This window comes from Aulonocara stuartgranti (genome assembly GCF_965226115.1).
Source record: "Aulonocara stuartgranti genome assembly, chromosome: 7".
Taxonomy (NCBI): domain Eukaryota; kingdom Metazoa; phylum Chordata; class Actinopteri; order Cichliformes; family Cichlidae; genus Aulonocara; species Aulonocara stuartgranti.
The window spans coordinates 34070999-34095776 of NC_138945.1; the positions used below are offsets into that span (position 1 = coordinate 34070999).

Genomic DNA, 24778 nt, shown 5'->3' on the forward strand with positions numbered 1-24778 from the left:
TGCCTCTCTAACTTTGTATCCAAACCGCTCAAACAGAACTCTCCATCTAACGTACTTGTTTCTAATCCTGTTCCTCGTTGTCGCTGACAAACAATAATCGTAGCATCTTTAAATCTGCCACCTCCAGATTCACTGCCTTATTGTCAGTGCTTTCCAAAGTCTGTTAGTTAAGAGTTTTACATATTTGCAGTCTCACACACTGGACAGGTCATCAGTCTGTCTGATCCGAGGGTGAATATTAGCTTGCTGTGATGAAATGGTACATGAATGTGTGTGTTGTGTTTTCTTTGTATGATTGTGTATTCTTTACTTACAAAATGAATTAAAACATCTCTGCTCAGGTCATAGAGATAAGTATAAGAGGATGATGGGTGAATGCTTAGATAACGAGCCCATCTGATTTGTGATGATTCTTTTTCTTTCTTTCTTTTACAGAGATTATGAACGATGTTATCAAGAAGGTGAAGAAGAAGGGAGAATGGAAGGTGAGAGGACAGCACTCTGGGTCACGTGTAGGGCCCTGATATACAACAAACAAGATGATTAGAAAGCTTTTATCTAGACTCCGGCTGTAGAACTGACTGCCAGCGGGACCTATTCTTTTTAGTAAAATATAAATATATTATTTTATTCTTATAAATTCTGTTTTACATAGTGTCTCAACCTTTTTTTGGGAATGGGTTGTACCTGTTCATTACTTTAAAAAAAGTGCTAATATAGTCATTGAGCAGTTCTCTTCAAAGAAGCATAACTGGACTTTGCTCTGAATCTGTAGCTTATGTTTCAAAATTAGACCTGAGTCAGTAAAAGAAAGAAAAAAATGTACTGGTGAAATTTGTGGGACTAAATATAGGGTTTGCCAAACAGTGTCTTGTTCCAGCTTTTCTAATGTGCAGTAAATGAACTGTTTAGCTTAAACTTATAGGTAAAGTTAATGTCTTGGGGTTAGAAGATTACGGAGCCCCGCAGGGGACATGGAAGAAAAAAAAATTAGGGAGAAAAAAAAAATTAAGACGGACTTTTGCGAGATCTCGCAAAACAAAGTCGGGATCTCGCAAAAGTTGAATTCCAACAATGGCGGCAGCTACTTAGTTGTAATATTACTCTTTCTGGGTCACAAAATACACTTTTAAGATATTTTGAGGCGTGAATGTAGTTGTGTAAACGTCAGATACCTGCTCGGTTTACAAGACATCACATATTTGCAAAAATGCTCCGACGTTTTTGGAGATCTGACACCCACTAGCTCGAAGCTAACGGGAGGTCGAGACCTACTACAGCCGGGAGGAACACCGCTTTCCCGGCACATCGTGCCTCGACCTCCCGGTCGGCTTCGAGCTGGCGGCCTCCGAAGAATGCGGCTAAAACTTTTGCGAGATCCCGAGTTTGTTTTGCGAGATCTCGCAAAAGTCCGTCTTAATTTTTTTTTTCTCCCTAATTTTTTTTCTCCCATGTCCCCTGCGGGGCTCCGTAGAAGATTTATTTGTTAATGTTTGTTTCTTTTTATAATTGCTTTACATTTTTTACTCAGACAAACACCTATGACAAGAAAAACATATTATTCATGAATGGATGAATAATAGGATGGAATGGCAAAAAATTGAAAAACAAAAACCACTGCGTGCCTTACATGCACAGACGTGTTGGATGTAACTGGGTTTTAACAAAATCTAAAGACAAAGAAAATACTGGCCCTCGCTACCTAGTGTAAAATAATAACATTAATCCTGTTTAATAGTCATAGATTATTCAAAATGTATTTGTATAGCACATTTAAAAACAACAGTGCTGACCAAAGTGCTTCACAATCGGTTAAAAACAAGAGAAAACAATAGAGAAACAAATACAGATAAATGAGAAGACTATGAATTAACAATAAAAACATAAAACAGACCTGATGGTACTCATACTGAACTCGAATTAAAAGCCAAAGTAAAAAAGTGAGTTTTAAGATGCGATTTAAAAGACTGAATAGACTCTGAAGTACGAATCTCCTCTGGCAGATTATTCCAGGGTGCTGCTACTGCGAAGGCCCGATCTCCTCTGCGCTTCAGTCAAGACCTTGATTGTGCTAAGAGCATCTGGCTAGACGATCTCAATGCTGTTTTGGGGTCATACATGTTGAGGAGTTCGTTTAAATAACTGGGTGCCATATTATTTAACTTTAAAAGTAAAAGAATCTTAAAATCAATACGATACTTTACAGGGAGCTGGTGTAAATTTGCTAAAACTGGAGTGATGTGTTTATACATACACCTGTTAAAAGACGTGCAGCAGCATTTACCATACCACGAGGCCTTCCAGACTCTTCGTCAACTCTTGATGGTGACACAACTAAATGTGTTCTTTTCGAGCAGCTGCACTATTTTGGCTCATTGGATGAAATGGATCCATTTCAGATGTTGCTCATTTGCTAAATGTGTCTGAGTAAAGACTGTGCAGAAATACCCAGCCAAATAATCTATTAGTCAAATATTTGAATGTCTCTAGAATCGGTCTTTATTAGTCATTTAACAGAGGCTTTTGGGCAGACCAATGGAAGGAATGATTCTCACCATCCCAGGAGATTACATTTTCAATAGTTCTTTTTTAGATGTTTTCCAAAAAGAGATTAGAAGACAACAGTAGAAAATATAATAAATGCCATGAAACGCCGTGTGGCAGGCAGGAGATGAGGACTCAAAGTGCACGACTCAAAGACTCAAGGAATGAACTCAAAACCACAGCTTTATTTGCTGGTCACAGAAAAACGGGCATACAAAATAAACTAAACTGGGAAACAACAAACCAAAACTCACAGGGAGCTCCACACAGCAAGAGGGACGACACAACACTGACTCAGAGAAACAAAAGGTTTAAATACACTGGGAAGTAATGAGGGGAATGAGACACAGAAGGAGGGCATGGCTGGGAGAAATCAGGACTGACGAGACAAGCAAAGCAGGACGCATTCACATAAGACACGGACCATCAAAGTAAAACAGGAAGTATAACACAGAGACGCGAACTTGACACGGTGGAGACAGCAACTAAGAAACACAGAGACATAAACCATAAAGCTGAGGAGAACCGAAGCTCTAAGAACCGAAAGACACAGAGGGGAACTCAAACATGCAGACACAGACACAGAACAGAGGGGACACAGGGACACAGAGAAACATGAAGGGCAAGGGATCGAAACTACAGGGAGTGCAGAATTATTAGGCAAATTAGTATTTTGTCCACATCATCCTCTCCATGCATGTTGTCTTACTCCAAGCTGTATAGGCTTGAAAGCCTACTACCAATTAAGCATATTAGGTGATGTGCATCTCTGTAATGAGAAGGGGTGTGGTCTAATGACATCAACACCCTATATCAGGTGTGCATAATTATTAGGCAACGTCCTTTCCTTTGGCAAAATGGGTCAAAAGAAGGACTTGACAGGCTCAGAAAAGTCAAAAATAGTGAGATATCTTGCAGAGGGATGCAGCAGTCTCAAAATTGCAAAGCTTCTGAAGCGTGATCATCGAACAATCAAGCGTTTCATTCAAAATAGTCAACAGGGTCGCAAGAAGCGTGTGGAAAAACCAAGGCGCAAAATAACTGCCCATGAACTGAGAAAAGTCAAGCATGCAGCTGCCAAGATGCCACTTGCCACCAGTTTGGCCATATTTCAGAGCTGCAACATCACTGGAGTGCCCAAAAGCACAAGGTGTGCAATACTCAGAGACATGGCCAAGGTAAGAAAGGCTGAAAGACGACCACCACTGAACAAGACACACAAGCTGAAACGTCAAGACTGGGCCAAGAAATATCTCAAGACTGGTTTTTCTAAGGTTTTATGGACTGATGAAATGAGAGTGAGTCTTGATGGGCCAGATGGATGGGCCCGTGGCTGGATTGGTAAAGGGCAGAGAGCTCCAGTCCCACTCAGACGCCAGCAAGGTGGAGGTGGAGTACTGGTTTGGGCTGGTATCATCAAAGATGAGCTTGTGGGGCCTTTTTGGGTTGAGGATGGAGTCAAGCTCAGCTCCCAGTCCTACTGCCAGTTTCTGGAAGACACCTTCTTCAAGCAGTGGTACAGGAAGAAGTCTGCATCCTTCAAGAAAAACATGATTTTCATGCAGGACAATGCTCCATCACACGCGTCCAAGTACTCCACAGCGTGGCTGGCAAGAAAGGGTATAAAAGAAGAAAAACTAATGACATGGCCTCCTTGTTCACCTGATCTGAACCCCATTGAGAACCTGTGGTCCATCATCAAATGGGGCGATCGTGGCTCAAGAGTTGGGAGTTTGCCTTGTAATTGGAAGGTTGCCGGTTTGAGCCCCGACTTGGACAGTCTCGGTCGTTGTGTCCTTGGGCAAGACACTTCACCCGTTGCCTACTGGTGGTGGTCAGAGGGCCCGGTGGCGCCAGTGTCCGGCAGCCTCGCCTCTGTCAGTGCGCCCCAGGGTGGCTGTGGCTACAATGTAGCTTGCCATCACCAGTGTGTGAATGTGTGTGTGAATGGGTGGATGACTGGATATGTAAAGCGCTTTGGGGTCCTTAGGGACTAGTAAAGCGCTATATAAATACAGGCCATTTACCATTTACAAGGAGGGAAAACAGTACACCTCTCTGAACAGTGTCTGGGAGGCTGTGGTTGCTGCTGCACGCAATGTTGATGGTGAACAGATCAAAACACTGACAGAATCCATGGATGGCAGGCTTTTGAGTGTCCTTGCAAAGAAAGGTGGCTATATTGGTCGCTGATTTGTTTTTGTTTTGTTTTTGAATGTCAGAAATGTATATTTGTGAATGTGGAGATGTTATATTGGTTTCACTGGTAAAAATAAATAATTGAAATGGGTATATATTTGTTTTTTGTTAAGTTGCCTAATAATTATGCACAGTAATAGTCACCTGCACACACAGATATCCCCCTAAAATAGCTAAAACTAAAAACAAACTAAAAACTACTTCCAAAAACATTCAGCTTTGATATTAATGAGTTTTTTGGGTTCATTGAGAACATGGTTGTTGTTCAATAATAAAATTATTCCTCAAAAATACAACTTGCCTAATAATTCTGCACTCCCTGTAGAAACCATCGAATAACTCACACAAGTACAATAATACAAAAATCACAAAGAACTAAACATGCTGGGTCAGGAGACCCAGGAACCTGACAATAAAATATCAAATGGATACAAAACCTATACACAATATATATCTTGATGCGTAAATATGCAAATGGAAAATGTTTTTCATCACAGTGGTGCACATTAAATAAGCCAGAACAACTAAGACACACAAAAGACCTTGAAGCCTGGATGTGAATAAACCTGAGTCATCACTGCACAGTGTCTGTAAGGGATTATTCGAATAAGACTGTTTTATTGTCAGCTACATGTAATGAGAGTAATAAGTAGTTACTGCCTTCGTGTGTTGCCAGGCTCTGATTGTGGACCAGCTGAGCATGAGGATGTTGTCATCCTGCTGCAAGATGACAGACATCATGACAGAGGGCATCACCAGTAAGAGCCCATCACATTTAACTATTTCTTTGAACTGCGAGGCTTATTTTGTTCGTACCTGCGACTCTTTAACATGTCTGTGCCTGTTTCTGTAGTTGTGGAGGACATCATGAAACGACGAGAGCCACTGCCGAGCCTGGAGGCCATTTACCTGATTACACCCACAGAGAAGGTAGGGATACTCCTTCTTTTACCTATAGAGGCACATCCCTGTCAACAGGTATGCACTTTTAGAAGAGAGATCAGACAAGCTGCCATATTAAGCTGTTGACTTAGTCAAGAAAGATCGCTCATGCTTCTTAGTTTCCATGATCTATCTTTACATCCAAATTTCCTTTATTTGTTGAAAGTTGTACAGAGTTTACAGTATACCTCAAGTTGAATGTTGCAGACCACGAGAGAGAGAGGCTGCAGAGCTTGGTCATCAGGGAGGGACTCAGAGTAACGGTTATCCCTCAACTGAAAGGTGTCAGTTAAGGTAGTTCTGGTATCTGATTAGGATGCTCCTGAATACCAAGCATTAGTGCCCAGAGCAGCTCTGGGACATTCTGGAGAGATTGTGAGTCTCACCTGGCTGATGTTCCCTTGGAAGAACTAGAAGTGGTGGCTGGGTGGAGGGAGATGTAGGCATCTTGGCGCAGACTGCTGCCCCTGCAACCCGGACTGGGATAATTGGAATCAGAATCAGCATACTTTAGCAGCGATAGATGGATGAATTTTTCTTGGAGAAAAAAAAATCATTCATTTCTCTTAGAAGTGAAGAAGCTTCTCGGATGAGAGCTGAAACGTCTTCAAGAAACATAAAAAAGTCCAGTCGCTTTTCTTTCCACGCTCCTTAGATTCATGTATTTCAATCTTATACTTTTACACTAAAATAACTTCACAAATTAACAAATGGTTTGGGAAAATGAAAGTGAATATTCAAAATGTAACATGTGGTAGGGTTCTCCAAGGCAGGAAGGCCAGGCCAGTGCGGACTCTGGGACGCTGGAGAATGTAAACGCAGCTCATGGTTTGAAAGGGAAAGACTGACACTTGCAGCTTGACTAGCTACCAAAATATTGATCAGAGAAGCTCACATTATAAAATGCACATATTGTAAGGATTATCCTTGCTTCACCTTATCTTGAAGATTAAAATACAGAACTTTCATCGCAACACATCTAACCTGTTTCTCTCTCTTCAGTCTGTCCACACCGTCATTGCAGACTTCAAAGACCCTCATTCATCTAAATACAAGGCAGCCCATGTTTTCTTCACTGACTGTGAGTACACACAAGGACTTTACAGACAACCTTCTATTTGATATAGTGTTGATGCTGCTAAACAAGACTGTTTTGGATGTTGAGGGGTTTTTTAATTGTTGTAATTTTTTCTTTCATAGATACGAAAACGAATTTGATGTTGATGTTGTTACAACGTCTAATCCCACAGTTTCCTCAAAGTTCTTATAGTCACCTATTGTCTTCTTGTTTTGAAACACATGTGAACCGGTTTTATTAGGTCAAGTAAGAGAGGATCTTTTTGCACTAATAATCAAATATTCCCCTAATTTACAGTTTTTTGTAGACAAATTAAGTAGAACTATACAAAAGTAGTTATTTTTCTTTAAATATGCTTTATCCCTGCACTATTACAGGGGGTTACAGCTTCATAATAAGAGACTGAGTGGCTACGATGTTGCAGTTTCCCTTTAACAGAGTCACCTTGGCCTTAGAGGTGTCTTTATAGTGGAAGAATCTAAAGCTGCATCATGTTAAATGAAGGACGAGCTTCCATTGAAGCACTCTGTCAAAGTAATATGAAGAAGTTTAGTCAAAGATGATCTTTTAGAGACATCATAGGTCGATTCAAACTCTGGTGTTTAAGTGTATTTGTCTGTGAATGTGACTGAAACTAAGCATCATGTGATATTTTCCAGCATGCCCCGATCCTCTCTTTAATGAGCTGGTGAAGAGCCGGGCTTCCAAAGTCGTCAAGACTCTGACGGAGATCAACATCGCCTTCTTGCCCTACGAGTCTCAGGTGCATAATGAAATGCAGAAAAGCATGTTTAATCTCTACAAAAAGATTCTGCATACCAATACGTATAATCAGTATTAAAGTTGTGCCCACTTGTTAAATGATGATGACCCTGATTTCAACTTCAACTGTGTCCTGCATTGGAGGAGCCTCTTGTCTTGAATAGACACAATCGCATCAATAACTATTAAGACATCATTCTCTGCTTCTGAAGGATACAGACAGCTCATCAGGAGCTTTTCATAGCAAGTAATTCAAACGTTGCAGCTTTGTCCATTTCTGGTTACTTCTTGGGGCAATATGACAGCATTTCTCTGTGCTTGTCCCTGAATGGTCTTTTAAGAACCCTCTTCCGACATCTTCTCTATGCTGATGTGTTTAAATGAACCTATCCATAGTTCTAACCATGAGGTAGCAGATTACGATATATCATGTAGCTTCACTAACCCTAAAAATGTTGATGGCATCATCATCAAAATATTATCTTAAGATACTTTAATGGATGCCTGGATGTTAAGCTTTATTGTAACACCCGGGAGAACAGTCAACTCATCAGTTTATTGGACGTGAAGCAGTTTGGATGGTTTCTTGTATCTTCTGTGCTTGTATGCCTTTGGGACTTAAAAGAGCATTTTTGACATGAAAATGGTTAATGAAGTCAGACTTAACATGCAGTCTGACCAGCCACACCTGAGCATGCAGTTCGGGTAACAAAGTCCATGTGATGGGCAAAAGAAAAGAAATCCCCAATCCTGCTGTCTAATTGCAGTTTAGCTTTTTAAAGCACATCTGCATTTTCAAACTCTTAGAACTGTGCAGAACAAAAACTTCCACTCAAAGTCCATAAATATGCATTATTGTCCTTAACTATTGCCTAAAACGCCAGAGCCAGTGGTTTTGGTCCAACATAGCTAATGAATCTTTTTGTTTACCATTTATAGAGATGGTTCTGGGACTCTGCATCCATTAACACCTACGTGTAGGACTAGAAATCAGGCTTTTCAAAAGGGACTGAAATCTGCAGTGACTAAGGTTATAATAAAAGAAATCATGCACATGCATGGCTTTATAAACGATCAATTTAGATCAAGATTTGTGCCATTAATGCCTTCTTGTGCTATTTCACAGCACACTTTCCTACACAATGACTGAAACCCAGCTGAGTTTTATTGTCTGTTAGTGACAACAGAGAGAGAGAGAGAAGGAGAGGGAGAAAGATCCAGAGATGGAAAGCTTGAGCAAGAGCAGCTGCAGAGATCGATTAAGACAGGTGGGAGGAGAGAAATGCTGCAAAGGATGTGGGCAGGAATAGTAACAGCGAGGTTATTGGTCGGAAGAGTCAAGGATGGCTAAAGAGAGGCAGAGCGAGAGGACAGAGAAACGCACTCAGGTGGAGACTCGGCACAAAGCTGCTGACTCACCAGACTCTCTGTTTACTGCCAGACTGTTCCAGAAAGACTCACATTTATCACACTGATTTCTCTCCCTCCCACCTGCTTCCCCACCCTTTGCCTCCATCTTGTCTTCTTCTCTGCCTCTCTCTGTTTTCTAGATTCTTTTTTTAAAGTCAGGTGCACGTTCTTATCTTTGCTTTTTCCCTCTCATTTGCATTTACTCCATCCTTTTCTCCAACCATTTTACCCCATTTTTCCCTCCAGCAACCACCCCTCTATTTACTGCATCTCTCTCTTTCTGTCTGTCCTTTGCTCTCACAATCTAAAGATGCTTCTTGGCCCACAATGCTTTGCTTCCCTCTTGTCTACTATGATTAATTCAGAGTCAGTGGTTTTCTGCTTCAGGCAAAAATGCTGCCTCATAGTCCCGCCCACAGACTTGCCCAATTGGGCGATTCACATCCACACAGTGGGCTGCAGCCAATGGTGGCCGTTCTGAGGCAGGGGCCCTTCTGCAGCGCAGGAGTGTGGTCATGTGACTGTGGACAGATGGGTTGGGAGAAGGGAGTGGTAGTGATGCAGGAGAGGAGAAAAGAGAGGAGGAAGAGGATAGAAACGAAAAGAGACAGAGGGAGGAGGTGAAATAATGGAACAGTAAAAGACAAAAGAGAGGGTGTAGGATGATGTGGTGAAGATCGAGTCGAGAAGACATTAAAGTGCAGGGGGATGAAATGGTAGAGACTGAAAAAAGAGAGGGAGAAAACATGAAAGCGATAACTGAGATCAAACAGTCGATTTGTGTAACAGCTGAAACGCATTAACACACACGCAGATGTTAAAAGCCTTGGGTCCTTTCTCCCTCTCTGTCTTGGAAATGCATTTCAGTTTAATGCTTCTCAAGGAAGTTGTTTCTGGAGAAGCTTAGCATGAAGAAACACAGCTGTGCTTTTCCTCGCTGCTCTCTCTCTCTCTTGCACACATCATCACTGTGAGGGAGAGACAAAGACACACTTAGGAGTGAAGGAAAAAAAAATCTTCTTATGCACATTAGGAAAAAGTATATCAGACAAATTAGTTCAAGAAGCTAGAAACACTCATGTCAGCACAGTTAGCTGAAGAAAAAAAACGACATTTCCTTGTATTTGTGTGTGCAGGTGTATTCTCTGGACAATCCAGATGCCTTTCACAGTTTCTACAGCCCTCATAAGACCCAGCTGAAGAACCCAGTGATGGAGAGGCTGGCCGAGCAGCTGGCGACGCTCTGTGCCACCCTGAAAGAGTATCCTGCTGTCAGATACCGAGGGTGAGCAAACAGGGGGCGGTTGTAAAACGTAAAATGTCTTTACATCTGTCATGCTTTGTTTTCCTTTATTTATCTTCCCTCCCACTTTCCCGTGTCTGACAGGGAGTACAAGGACAACGCCACCCTGGCCCAGCTGGTTCAGGACAAACTTGATGCATACAAGGCTGATGACCCCACCATGGGAGAGGTGAGCTCACGAGAAATCAAAATGTTGTCACTTTAAATATCCTGCTTATTATTGTTTTCACTTAGCACATCATATTCTCGTTGTTTTAACCTGTATCAGGGCTGTCCATGAGATCAGGTTACAGCTTAACTTGATCTCCGTTTGCTGTAATCAGTAAAACCACTGCACTAAAATATCCTCTCCAGGCTTTACTCCTTTAAGAAGTGCATTCTGAAAATCTGAAAGATTTAAAAGTAGAACTAAAACCTTCATGTGTAGAGTTTTTGTTATTGAATAATACAATAATACAAGCTGTATCAAAAAGAATAATCTTTTTAAATTAATGGACAAAGAAGCTTTTAAAACACATGGCTGAATATAAAGGTTTACACACAAAACTTGTGTGTAATGCAAAATAATCATGCATGCAGTTGCAGTTGCACGGCTGAATTCTACACGAGACCGGATGCATGATTATCTAATTGTTGTGCGTCTCCCTCTGTAGGGTCCGGATAAGGCTCGCTCACAGCTGATCATTCTGGATCGGGGATTTGACCCCGTCTCACCTGTCCTGCACGAGCTCACCTTTCAGGCTATGGGCTACGACCTGCTGCCCATTGAAAATGACGTCTACAAGTATGAGCAAACGCTGCTGTTTAAATTTTACTTGAGCATCATTTGCTTTTATTGTCAATTTGGCCATTGCTGTTTGGTTGATTCTTCTCCAGATATGAGACCAGCGGCATCGGAGACTCACGTGAGAAAGAGGTCCTTCTGCATGAAGACGATGACCTGTGGGTGAGCCTGAGACACAAACACATAGCCGAGGTGTCCCAGTGAGTACTTTTCATTCTGTTCTTTATTTTCCACTCAGGCTTTTGATATCAAATTAAATAATTCTCATATGTTACTGTCTTCTTGTCACTAGGGAAGTGACACGCCAGCTGAAAGACTTTTCTTCCAGCAAGAGGATGAACACCGGAGAGAAGGTAAAGCCGACTCTGTGGAGGGAGGTGATGCTATGAGTATGAATGTAAAGTTTTGTGAAAACATTAGGGGTGTCCTGTGGTTTACGTCATCGCCGCTTTATTGGACATTAATCGTGTAACTTAGTGTTGTTTTTGTTTCAACAGACCACGATGAGGGATCTCTCCCAGATGCTGAAGAAGATGCCTCAGTACCAGAAGGAGCTCAGCAAGGTTTGTATGTTTTTTGAGTCTGTGCATGCCTTTCTTTGTGTGTGCGTGTGTATACGCTGACCTGTTTTGTCTTTTTCAGTACTCCACTCACCTGCAGCTGGCTGAGGATTGCATGAAACATTACCAGGGAACAGTGGACAAACTTTGCCGTGTGGAACAGGTGAGACGGAAGCAGAAAGAGGGGACGAGGAGAGAAAACCAGAGGGAATAGGAGGTGGAAGTAGCAGAGGCGAGGACAAAGAGCACAGTGCAGCGATCGGGGTTTTAAAGTAAGACGTAAACGAGAGGTTTTCTGTTGCAGGATCTGGCTATGGGCACAGATGCTGAGGGAGAGAAGATCAAAGATCCCATGAGGGCCATTGTGCCCATACTGCTGGATGCCAATGTCAGCACATATGACAAGATCCGCATCATCCTGCTTTACATTTTCCTTAAGAACGGTAAGCGACAGACTGAATATAAATCACATGAAAATAAGACAGAAATATTTATTTACTTTCTAGTAAACTGTTTATACAAGTTAGTGTTATTATTATTGTCTTAAACATTTTTTATACATCTGTATAAATTGCCGTTGCTTTAGCTGATGTTTGAATTTTGAATCTAAGGGAAGTAGAGTACGCTCATTCTTGTGTGTTACTTAATGTGAGTGAGTGGGCCATGAAAATGTGGCGTTATTAAATATTTTTAATTGTCATTTAACATTTAAAATACAAAAGAAAAATGAATGCAACAATGTTGTGGGTTGTTTTATTGAAGCAACATGCAGGAACTTGGTGATATCAAAACAAACAATCTTTGTTTTACAAATCTTGTTAATATTTTGTGTATATTTGTGTGCTTAGGCATTACGGAGGAGAACCTCAACAAGCTGATCCAGCATGCTCAGATTCCCCCCGAGGACAGTGAGATCATCACCAACATGGGTCACCTGGGCGTCCCCATCATCACAGATGTGAGTGTCTCCTTATTATCAGCTTACTCATCCTTTCCTAATTCCTTATAAACTAAACTTTGAATACTTTCCTTAAATTAATTTTTAAGTAATTGTATTGTAGTTTTTGCCTTTTAATATTAATGCCAATAGACTGTAATGGAAATTTGCTTATATTATGTAATCTGTCACAGCACAAGTCTTCCCATCAGAGAAGCTGTCTGTGTCGTTTCACTTTAAAGCACAAACTGTGTGATGTTTTTCATTTGGACAGTCTGACCCTTGGACAAAAAAGCCTAAGATGCTGGAAGTCAAACTACTTCACACTTCATAGATGTTGGGTGAAATAAAGCAGGCTAACAAAGAATTGTGAAAATATTGTATTTAGGCTTTTCTTTATTTACATTAAATTGTTAATTTGGTTACTTATATAACTGGTGGGTGATTGTGTATCATTGTATCTGTATCACTGACCCTTAACCAACACAGAAATCACAACGTGACACATTTTGGGGACATCTCAAATGCAATTTCTTATGTTGTCACGTTTTGAATCCAGGTTATTTCCACTGTACTGCAGCACTGTTTGATGGGGCTTCAGGCGGTACACTTTTCAATAGGTGTTTGACAACATCAGGGTTGCTCCTTATCTTCAAACCTGTTTTTGATTTTCATGGAGGAGCTCTCAAGGTGTCGTCAGTCGTTTGGGAGTGGGGGGCTACCTCCAGGAAGGGAATTCAAGTATCATGGGCTTTTATGCAGGAATGACGGGAAGGTGGAATGTGAGTTGGTGCTGTGTCAGCAGTAATGGGGCTTGCAGTGACCTGCTGTGTTGAGAGATCCAACCCTCAGCTGTGGTCATGAAGTATGGGTAATGATTGAAAGAGTAAGATTGTGGATTGAGTTTCCTCCACTGGGTGACTGAGATAAGCCCAGCTGAGAAGCTCAGACCTCAGGAGGGATTGTGGAGCAGAGGCTGTGCTCTGTGCCACATGTGTGTTCCAAGAAACTGGTTGAGGTGGTTTGGGCCTGGTTAGGATGCCTCCTGGGCGTCTCCCTGTGGAGGATTGGTGGGCACGCTCAACTGACAGACCCAGAACACACTGGAAAAATATATATCTTGTTTGTCCTCTGAATGCCTTGAGATCCCCTAGGAGGAACTGGAAAGTGTGGCTCGGGAGAAGGTTGTCTGGAATAGCCTGGTTAGTCTGCTGCTGCTGCATGTGTTGCTTATTGCTTAAAGGGGCTATAATGCTGTCACTACTTTATGTCAGATAAATGCTACCTAAAGTGTGAATGCTCATAATAAACGTAGCTAAAGTTTTAATGAGATCGACATATGTACAAGGAATCGCTCATAGCTGAGGCTTCAGACTGCTTTAAACACTCAGTTTCATACAGTTCTTCCACCTCTGGCTGTTCAGCAGATGAGAGCAGATATTCCTAATATGGTCAGCTCAAGCACAAAGTTTTGATTGTGAGCACAGAAGCCTCACCAACCTGCTATTTAAGCTCTGTTTCTGTGGGGGTAGCCAATCAGATGAAAGCTGTCTTTAAATGTAGACATTTTAAGATAAGTGCAGATTATTCTGACCTGTGACTCATGCAAAGCTACTCTAATACAATCCAAGAATAAAGCTACTAGTTACCTATTCGTTACTCTGAATGTATGAACGCATTTGGAGATCTGTTCACATCAGCTCTGAGAGAAAGTGAAAGATGACTAGCATGTAGCATCAGGACATTAAGCTTTCGTTATCTAACGTCTAGCAGATCAGTTTGTGCTGTTTTTAATGAGTGCTCAAGGAAAGCGTCTTTTATTTCCACTTCCTCATCTATTCTTTCTTTTCTCAGTCCACCCTCCGCAGAGGGAAAAAGGTCGACAGGAAGGAGCGTGTGAGCGAGCAGACCTATCAGCTGTCCCGCTGGACACCACTGATCAAGGACATCATGGAGGTGTGTTTCTAGGCATTTTATTTTATTATGTGTTAAGAAAACTAAAGAGCTTTATATAACCTGCTGTCTGGCAGATTCATTGAAGTGTCTTAGTATTTTAGTTTCAAAAACATCTCAACTATAGATGCAGTCATTACTAAATTATGTATTAAAAAGTAGCTGTTACATACTTTTCACTTCTCATACATCCACAACAGTCTCAGTCAAACACCTAGTTGTCATCTACTATATTCAGGGGTGCACATAAATGGTCCGCAGGTGCGCGTTCGCTGTCAAAATAAAAGACGCGCACCAGATAAGAAGTTGCAATGCGCGTTTGCGTACATATAAACGGCACTGTTTTTGTCCACTCGAGTGGGATTTTCACGGCATATTCTGCACCACATCTCTGTGCGTTCATCATTTGTTTGAACCCAGCTCACCTCCTGGAACCACTTTTCCGAGAGTACGCGCTTCTTTTGCGGTTCGGACTCCTTCTGACACTTCTGTGGAGGTGGAGGAACACCAAAGTAATTGCTTAAAGGAGCTTCTTCAACATCTTTAAGAGTTCTAAACAAATGTCTGTCCTCCTCAGAAAATCTTATGTACGCAACCGCGCATTGCAACTTCTTATCTGGTGCGCGGCTTTTATTTTGACACACCTGCGGACCACTTATGTGCACCCCTGAATATATTAAGCCCCTTTATTTGTGCAAAGCTAATTCTGCAGTGGACCTCTGCAGTGGAAGTTGCTAAGAGATGTGAATTTGCCTATTTCAAGTGTGTACATGTACGTGTGAGAGACAGAGACAATATTGCTAACAAGGATATGTTTTATTTTTGTTCTCTTGCAGGATGCTATTGACGATAAACTGGACACCAAGCACTATCCTTACATCTCTACCCGCTCCTCTGCCTCCTTCAGCACCACTGCAGTCAGGTACATACACACACACAAATGTATTTTCAAACAACATAGCATCTCATTTCATGGTTGTAGCATTTTCAAATTATGAAGAGAGAAATGGAGGTGTTGTATCAGAAGATGAGTCTGATGGACTGAAAAGAAACAAGAACAGGGATGTGCTGCTGCTGCTGCTTTACCTTAATATGGAGAAACAACCATTTCTTGCAGTTACTTCCTGATTATGTTATTTCACTGCCTTGGATTTGTAGAAAATGGTATAAATTCAGCAATACCTCCTTATACTCTGGTCCAGTCTGTGTGGATGCTGCTTATCCTGTCACGGTCCGGGGCAGCGGAAGAGTGGAAAGGAGGACTCAGATGCAGCACTTACTCAGATGTGAAGGTGATTTATTGACAATACTGAACATAAAGTGGAGATGGCAAAACAGAACTAAGGACGAACTAAACTGGGAGAAACTACACAAAGGGAGTGGCAAACCTGAACATGAAGGGAGAACAGCAGGGAGAGCACGCAGGGGATTCACCGGGTATGAACACAGACGACGCGACGAGGAGCAGAGGAAATCACACACTATAAGTACACAAAGAGACACTGGGAAATCACACACAGGTGGGGGAAACAGCTGGACCTGATTAACCTGACGAGACAGGGGAACACTAACACCAGGGACCAACAGAGGGAGCACAAACCCAGAACCCAGTGTCTAAAATCCCAAACACAAACCATCCCAAAACAGCCCAAGAATAATAATGAAAGTAATAACAATAAAGAACATAAACATAAAGTCACTGAGTCATGGTCACAGGACCATGACATATCCTGCATGCTCTCTTGCCTCTTTTACTGTCCCTCCCCCACAGCTGCTCACACACCCAGCATCAAGTACCTTGTTGTGGGTACTATCAGATAACAGCTGTTACGTTCAGAAAGTATTTGCAGGTGAAATTTTACTTCATCTTGCTTATTTGGTTTTTGCTCTGAACATAAATTGCCTATGTGTGATGTGATGCAGGTACAAACCGAGCCACCTGTCTGCAGCTCATTCCCTTCCTTCGCTCTAAAACCTCAACTCTTGTTTTTCTTATTCTAGCTAGTAATATTATCCTCTCACGGTGTTCTTCTTAGTCTGGTTAGGTTCCTGCCTGCTGTGGAAAATCTCTAAAATTTCACTGTATTGCACGAGGTGGAGAGCGACTGGGACACTGGAGGGCAAAACGGTACTGTGGTCCTTTGCCCTTCAGCCATCCTTCGAATGTCTTCGAGTTTAAATTGGCCAAAATGCCAAATAGTTCCTGAGCTATCTGATGCACTAATCAGCGTTTATTTACGGCCGCCAGAGGCGTGTAGATTATGGCACCAACATGTGAACACATTCCTAACACTCTCCTAACGCTGAATTACAGGCCACCAACTCCTGCTTATCCAAATCAACCCTAACTAATGCTAGTAATACTACCAGAACTTTTCTGGTCCTACATTGTAAAAGTCCAGCGCTTATCTTTTCTTTAACTATGAATAACTTCTTATTTTTCACCTCCCTCACAGCAGAAGTATTTACCTATCCTGATTTGAAATACAAATACTTTCTGTAAACATTAAGCCCACAGGGGAGGAAGGACAGTATTAAATTCATTTTTGATATAAATGAAAATAATATTTCCAGAAAGCTAATATCTAGGATTTACCTAATCTTATAATTGAAGAGAAGTCTCGTCCAATGTGTGTTAAATCAAGCTGGGAGAAAGGAGCAAACATAGAGCTATCAGAAGAGGTCTGGATAAAGACACGAAGAGCACACCAAGTTTTTTTTGTCCAAAAGAATAAAATGGAGTAAAATACCTGAAAATGGGCAGTGTTGGCGAATGTGTGGTAATATATGTGCAGATCGTGTTCATATTTTCTGGGATTTTTTTCTTACTAGTTGGATGTGGTAGCAGAGATAAAGACATATTTGTATTATTTATTAGCAGAATGTTCCACTTGACCTCAAAAAACAAGACAGATACTTGTTCATATGATTAAGTGCAAGTAAGAAAGCAGTAACTAAGACTTGGTTAAATAAAGAATCTTCAACAACCCCTGAGAGGATAAAAATAGTTCATGAAATCTGTGAAATGGAACAGTTGACCTTTTTCTCTGACATGTGTGAGTGTAAGGTTTGAAAAGTACTGGGGAAAATGGATAAACTACCAGTCTGTGGATGAAACTTTGGATTCCCCTGCTTCCTGGAGAGCTATATCTATGGATTAGACTCATGAAGACCTTCTGAGTATTAAAAAAGAAAGGAGCAGGATTAAATAAACATGGTGGACAAAAATGAACTGCTCCCCCTTTGCATAAGGATGGGATCCACTCAGTTATGCTTTCTGTTGTTATCTTTACTATGGGATTAATACTTAAAAGTGACTGATGGCCTTGTCCTTTTGCTGTGTGAATAATTTCTTGTCTTTTTTTTCTCTTTTTGTACATTTTCACAAAAATAAAGTAACAAAAGAATGTATTAATACTGTACTTTCATTGTTGTGTTGTTGTTTTCCGGCAGTGCTCGGTACGGCCACTGGCACAAGAACAAGACACCCGGAGAGTACCGCACTGGGCCACGTGTCATGGTATTCATTATCGGCGGCGTGTCTTTCAGCGAAATGCGCTGCGCCTATGAGGTCACACAGGCCAATGGGAAGTGGGAAGCCATCATTGGTGAGTAGTGTTGCAGAGGGTAGTGTAGGCTGCTGGGGTGGGTAGTTAGAGACACATCCATCGCCTTGAAAACAAAGTGGGTGTGACTCTGAGTGGGCATGTTTTCACGAGAGGTGGGAAAAGCTGCGTCCTAATTCAGATTAAAGAGAGGCTGAAGATTCAGTGTGTGGTCTTTGATGGGCACAGATGACTTGTGACCTGGGACGTGGCTAAAAAACATTAAAGATGGGCAGGCGGAGAAACAAAGTCTGGAGTATAGAGGGAAATCTGACTGGAATAGACTAATAAACGTAGTTTTCTGAAACATTAAATGCGGTTTCATATTTTGGGCTTCATTTCAGTATTTTTACTTTTTTCAGCCTGTGGAAACAAAATGGAAATTTAGAAATATAGGCTCAAGTTTTATAAACGCAGCAGACCTCATTTCATCACACACATACAGGGCAGCATACATCCCACGTCACACATTGCTGTCACAGAAATTTCCCATCGACAGGTTTACACTGCAGCAGCTTTTTTTGCAGGATGCAATTACAGATAGCAGGTAGATTATTGTGTGCAGCATTTTGTGTTAAAGTAGCCCCTTTGTGTCATGTTCCTGTGTACTGTTTATTTGATGTCCTGAAGCTTTGCCAGCCAGTCTGTGTTATATTGTTATGTTAACTGAAAGTGTCTTTTGTTGTGCTCTGCTTCTGCTGTTGTCTTTAAAAACAACTGTTGTCTTTAAATTGCAGCCACGCCATGTCTTTCTCTGTGTCTGTGTTCCCAGTTTATTTGTGTTTGTGCTACTTGGTGTGTGTGTGTGTGTGTGTGTGTGTGTGTGTGTGTGTGTGTGTGTGTGTGTGTGCTCTGTATGACAGGTTGCTTGTTTTTTGATCCTTTTGTTTTCTGGAGAGAGCGAGTGAAGGAAGGGCAGGGGCATGGCATGTGCTGTGAGACGAGTGGTGAAGCCACTTCTGTTCCTCCACAGGTGCCACCCACATGCTCACCCCCACCAAATTCTTAAAGGACCTGCAGCATCCCGACTTCCGAGAGTCCACTAGGGTGTCCTTTGAGGACCCTGAGCCCTCAGCCGAGTGAGGCAGAGACAGATTGGGAGGGAGGGAGAGAGAAATCACACAGAAAAAAGTAAAGGCAGCCGTGCAAAGAAGCCCTTTCTGAACCTTCACAGCACAAGGGCTTTCTTCCTTGTTCCTTCTTCTTTGAACACTCAGTACTGTTTTATGTAACTCCACCCTCCTCCTCCCCACTTCCTCAGGGATGGATGCCCCCGACATTTCCTCACTGCATGGACTGCTCCATCAGACTCCCTATGTATCAGTAACTCAACCGCGACTCCGTCATGTGTTTCAGACTGAAACCATAACTCCAAACAGGTGTATTCTCGCAAAGTCTCTCAGCTTATCCACAAATCCAGTGCAATAAACATTTAACATTTCAACTACTTAAATTAACTCTAAGATTTGTTGGAGCAGTCTTAGCTCACATCCTCACAACGCTGATGTGATGATGGCATGCGTATCACACTTCCTGTATCCTGAACTCTGTGCTGATCAGCGGCCATGCCTGAGGAGGTCGTGAACCCATCCCTGCTGCCTCCTCCCATCATCTCTGCAGGGTGGATTAAATCGCCCCGTGATGGGCACCCAAAGGCCCTTTGATCTTGTTTAAAACTCACTCCAGATTTAATCTGCCCCAACATCTTTATCAGTTCCTCTGATTTATTTTTATAATTTGCCCTTTACATACACCAAACAAACACCTTTTTTTGTTACTGGTTTTTTTCCGGATTGGTCCTTGAGTTGATGTTGGGTTTCAGAGACACACTTTATCATTTCTTTTCTGGGTTTTTTTTTTGTGTGTGTGTTTTTGTTTTTTAATCCTTGTGTATTTTTTTTCTTTGTTTTGACCGCCTGACTTTGTCCACTCAGCTCACCATCACATGCTCACATGGCTCATGACCTGTCTGCAGAGGATGCTGGACTTTAAGCGAATGTTGTCATGATGATGGAGATCTGCTGACAAGCAGGGCAGCTGGGTGACAGAGGAAACCAAGCAACCAAAAATAAGTTCATATGCATTCATATGAATATTTGCCTTCTGTATTACCGTCACAACTCCTCTGTGCGGACAGTCTGAGAATGTAGCATTGTTCCACCTGATATGCTTTAGCAACCCACCTAAAAAAAGAGAGAGATCCCAAAAAAACACCTCCTAACATAGGGCACTATCCACATCTTCAAAATACTCATCTTCTGTCTTAGTATTCAGCACATCACCTTGTTTATGTGAGCACATATATATTAATAACTGATAATGCTTTCAAAGCAGCTCCTTTCAGACAACATCATACCTGGACACACACACTGATGGATAAATTAGTGAGTTTAAAGTCTTTGCTTTTGAGTCTGCTCTTTTCAGCAATCAACAGAAATCCTGTTACCTACATGTGTGGAGAACCAAACAATGAATTAAAGATTTAAAAAAAAAAAGTTTAGCTGCATAAAATTAGCCAAAAGCTCAGGTGTATTTAATAAAGATTAAATACCATACCTAATTTCAATTTGGTGAGTCTACCCTTCAGGGTGGTCTCCTCGAGCAGTGTTACAGTATTTCCTACTCCGCTGTTGATATTGGTCGGAGATAGTTCCATTCTGTCTTTTATTTGGTGCATCGGGATATTTTCCAGTGTGTTAATACAGTAATGTGAAAAAAGAAAGTTCACCGGACTCTATGCACAGTGCAATGTTTGGCATACTGACACAACCACCTCATTCCAATTATCAAGCACAGTGGTGGAGGAGTGATGATTTTGGCTTGTTTTGCAGCTGCAGGTCCACTCAGGTACTCAGTCAGTATCTTCAAACTCTTTCCAGTCAGTTTCAGTTGTTATTAAATCTAATCTGCAGTAACTGTGGCTCTTCTGTGATTGATCAAGAGATCCATTGTCATTGAACTAGATAACCTAGCCTTGGTTGACATAACCATCAGAAGGCAGAGGCAGCTGCCAACCTCGTCTCCTGCACACCATCCTTGTACACCATAAAGGGTGTTCCCAGTGGCATCGATTTTGTTACATTAGATAACGATTCCTCCCGTCTACCTTCCAAGCTCAGCCATCACTATTCAGTGCATCTGCCAGGCCCAGGAGTCACTGCCTATTCTCTAATTGCAACCTCTGGCCAAGCTAGTGTTATTAGCAGTGGACTTCCATCATTTGTTTGGGAACTTACGAGTGAACTGAAAGTAATTTATGTGAATTTTTCCAGCTGGACCACACCCCTTCCAGTCATACTTCTATAAATACCTTCCTGCACCACAAACCCATTTGTTCTAATTTGTATTTGGGGTTGTTGTCTGGGGTCCTGGACTTTACTTTAGCACTGTGACATGAATGTTGTAAAGAGTGGTCCAAAATGTTTCCACAGTGATATGAGAGACTGATGAAGTCATACAGAAAATTATTACTTCAAGTTATTGCTGCTAAATCATGAGCTGCTCCTAACAACACCACATAGAGTCTGGTAAACGGTTTCTCTTTCACATAACTGTATCTTAACCCTCCAGTTTAAATTTGTGTAATAAAATTGCAACTGGTCAGATGGGACTCAGATGGGATATGAAATGGGACCGGTGCTGAAAGCGATCAAAAGGTACACGAGGAGATGACCTTGAAGTGCACACTGACCAAACTTAAACCAGGTGTGGCTTCTGGTATTCATATGGGTGGAGTCGTGACCTTTTTCATTATACTTTTAAGTGAAACCAGGGCTGTTGAGAGAAGATGATGCTCGATTTGCTTTGAACAAAGGGTTAAAAAAGAAAACATTTTATGCTTTAACAAGCTTTTAATAAAAAGACTACATCCCTTAGTGATCACCAAAAAACATGGCTCCATAATGCTTTTCTATTAATATCTTTGACTGGTTATTTCATGATTATTAATTAGTAAAAAGCTAATATATAATGCAGTTTTTTATTAGACTAGAATGTTGAACATCCATCTCATGACTAATCTGCTAAAGCAATATCATTTACAAACCAAGCTTTTTTTAAGGTTTTCTCAGTAAGCTCTCACAGCTCTCACCATAAGCGGTATGAAGCCTCCCTCCCCACATGCTGCTGCATTCAAAGCTTCCTGAGCAAAAATGGCCATTACTTCCTAAAATAAGTCTTTTTGTTTTACTGTGCTATTATATGCCAGTAATTTTTGGTGTTGGAGCGTAACATCACAGTGTTGTTTCTGGGGCTAAAAATGGCCCACCAAGCTGTGTGTTTTGGGAACAGCAGAGAAGCAGGCGAAGCCAATTCGACATTCTAGCCTGACCCCAACTTTAACCCACTCACCCCCTTGAACCCCCACTTACGATCTCTGATTCCTGCAACCACCGCATCACCTTAACCCAATATGAAATGGACTTGCCTCTTTCTCTTCTGTTTATTTGGGGGATTTTGTTCAATTTTTTTGCCTTTAACTGCTTCCATTTCACGTGCCCCCACGTCGGATCAGGTTAACGTGTTAGAGGTAAAGCAGCTAATCAAGCCAAACTGGAAGAAACATGCAGCTTTGCAACAGAAACAAACCAATATAGGTCAAAAACTGTTGGTGTCTGGAGTAAATCAAATCAAATGTTTACCCTCCTTATGTTCAGGAATTAAGACACAAGTAAATGTTTGCTTTGCTCCAGTCCTGCACCTTTCAAGTTTTACAATGTCTGAAATGTGTCTTCAGCTGTCCATCCTTGAGCCATTAGAATTACTGATTTTCACATTTCCATTCAAATCTAAGTTAGACAGCGGAGTCAGCTCACTGGTTTTGGATTTCATGACTTGACTTCTTGAAATACTTATAACCTTTTCCGCTGTCTGCATGCCCTTTTAATAAAGGTTGCACATTTTCATGATTGTGCATATTGGGGTTTGTCACATGATGTCATGCACACATTGCTTGAGAGTTGTCTATCATACTGGATGTGATACAGTCATGGACTGATAGGGGAAAATGCATATTCCACCAACTGGATGGCAATGGTTTCTCGAGGTTGCTGGTGCTTGCTGGGTGAAATTGGTTGCAAAGACAATGCTGCAACAAAAACTTTGTTTGCTAGCAGGTTCCCACAGTCACCTTTAGTTTTTCAAGTTTGGCTGGAAATACTCATTAACTACTAGCCTAGCGGCAGATCATTTTGACAAAGTACAAGGAAGCCAGAAGAAGGTTCACATTTACACTTCAAAGTAAAAGCTGTTCTTGCATCACACTTGTCACAGTTTTGCTACAGCTAGAAGAGTAGTAGCTAGCTTCCATTCAAACTACAACTGTAGCAATAGGCTAGTAACTAGCTAGGGAATACACATTTTTTCGCTAGTAGGTGGTTACCCAGGGATTACTCACCCATGTTGTTGGCCTGTTTGATTGAGTCTTTAGCAATCATTTTCCCAATGTCTGCCATTAACCTCCAGCAAGCACTCGGAACCAGATGAGAAATACTCCTTTTTTTCGGTTGCCAGATAGCTGCAAACTGGTGGCTAGGCCTGTGTGACATTTCTCACTTACTCCTACATTGTCACCTTGATTGTCACACATCCAAAATGGCAGACAAGTTAACGTTGTGTGGTTCGCGGTCACGTGTCTGCAAAACCTCAATACAGATTTGGTGTTGCAGGTTTTCAACTAGCCCACCTGCTGCTTTAAGCTAACTTAGTCATAGTAGTTGTGTGGCGCCTGTGTGCTCCCATTGTGTTCAGCTGCATGTGATTTATAACACAGCCTAATAACTCGGTATCTGACTGTATGCTTGTGGAGTGAGAGTGTATTAGAGTAGAGTAGTGCATTACATACTCCTGCACAAGGTCACAAAAATTCCAGAAACTAAAGGGGACCTATTGTGCTCATTCCCACTTTATTTTGGAACTATGCAATAACAGTTTTATGTTACTAACAGTTTAAAAAAACAAATCTTTGTATCTTATACTGGTACTATTTGCAGCTCCTCAGTTCATCTCTTAAACATATTACAAATTAAATTTCTGATTCTTAAAACAAAATTCATACTTTGATGGACACACTGTGTTACTCCAGTACAATTTTGGGGATCTATCGGTAGGATAAGTGCCTGCCTAGATACACACAATACAATTGTTGAGAAAGCTAATTTAGCCACATTAGCCTAGCATTAGCCTTTGGAGCAGTCATCAATACAAGACATCCAGTGTCAGTGATATAATATTACAGCTTCTATTTTATAGCTCTGGCTCCACAATGAAAATTCAGCTTCATACTGGCCTCAAATTCCACTGTTTTGTACTTTTAGAAAGCTAAACAAAATTAGCTTGTTTCTGTGACTGTATTTGGAAATACCATCCAATTAACATCTGCTACATCCCAGGATAGATTACAGGGATCACTTGTCCATATACTGAAGTATTTGAAAGTTTGTCCATGTCCAGTTCAATGTAATGTCAATTGTAACAGTGTGTGTTTTATATACATATATATATATATATATATATATATATATATATATATATATATATATATATATATATATATATATATATGACAGAAAATAAAGAGAAGCAAAATAGTTCCACTTTAATGTGCAAAACAATCTAAACCCAGAAAGGTTTTAGTCTATTCTTAAAATAGCCAGTATACAAAATTTGAAGTGGTTTAAATAGTTACTTAACCTTTAATTCAT

At 41.2% G+C, this 24778-nt stretch overlaps 1 protein-coding gene across 3 annotated transcripts in view; it reads left to right on the forward strand.

The window, feature by feature from the left end:
• The window catches only part of stxbp1a (syntaxin binding protein 1a), a 39676-nt gene that overhangs the window by 12484 nt on the left and 2414 nt on the right, over positions 1 to 24778 (forward strand). The window contains exons 2-20 of one of the 3 annotated variants that reach the window (XM_082541601.1): positions 436 to 485; positions 5420 to 5501; positions 5597 to 5673; positions 6688 to 6766; positions 7423 to 7526; positions 10072 to 10220; positions 10323 to 10407; positions 10892 to 11022; positions 11115 to 11222; positions 11315 to 11375; positions 11520 to 11585; positions 11665 to 11745; positions 11887 to 12025; positions 12431 to 12540; positions 14374 to 14475; positions 15309 to 15394; positions 17926 to 18080; positions 19051 to 19208; positions 19339 to 24553. In XM_082541601.1, coding sequence (XP_082397727.1) covers positions 436 to 485; positions 5420 to 5501; positions 5597 to 5673; positions 6688 to 6766; positions 7423 to 7526; positions 10072 to 10220; positions 10323 to 10407; positions 10892 to 11022; positions 11115 to 11222; positions 11315 to 11375; positions 11520 to 11585; positions 11665 to 11745; positions 11887 to 12025; positions 12431 to 12540; positions 14374 to 14475; positions 15309 to 15394; positions 17926 to 18080; positions 19051 to 19160 — 1775 coding nt within the window. In that variant the 3' untranslated portion in view covers positions 19161 to 19208; positions 19339 to 24553. Of the gene's footprint in view, positions 1 to 435; positions 486 to 5419; positions 5502 to 5596; positions 5674 to 6687; positions 6767 to 7422; positions 7527 to 10071; positions 10221 to 10322; positions 10408 to 10891; positions 11023 to 11114; positions 11223 to 11314; positions 11376 to 11519; positions 11586 to 11664; positions 11746 to 11886; positions 12026 to 12430; positions 12541 to 14373; positions 14476 to 15308; positions 15395 to 17925; positions 18081 to 19050; positions 19209 to 19338; positions 24554 to 24778 lie in introns of those variants that run through there. The other 2 variants (XM_082541600.1, XM_082541602.1) reach the window with 2 other exon arrangements.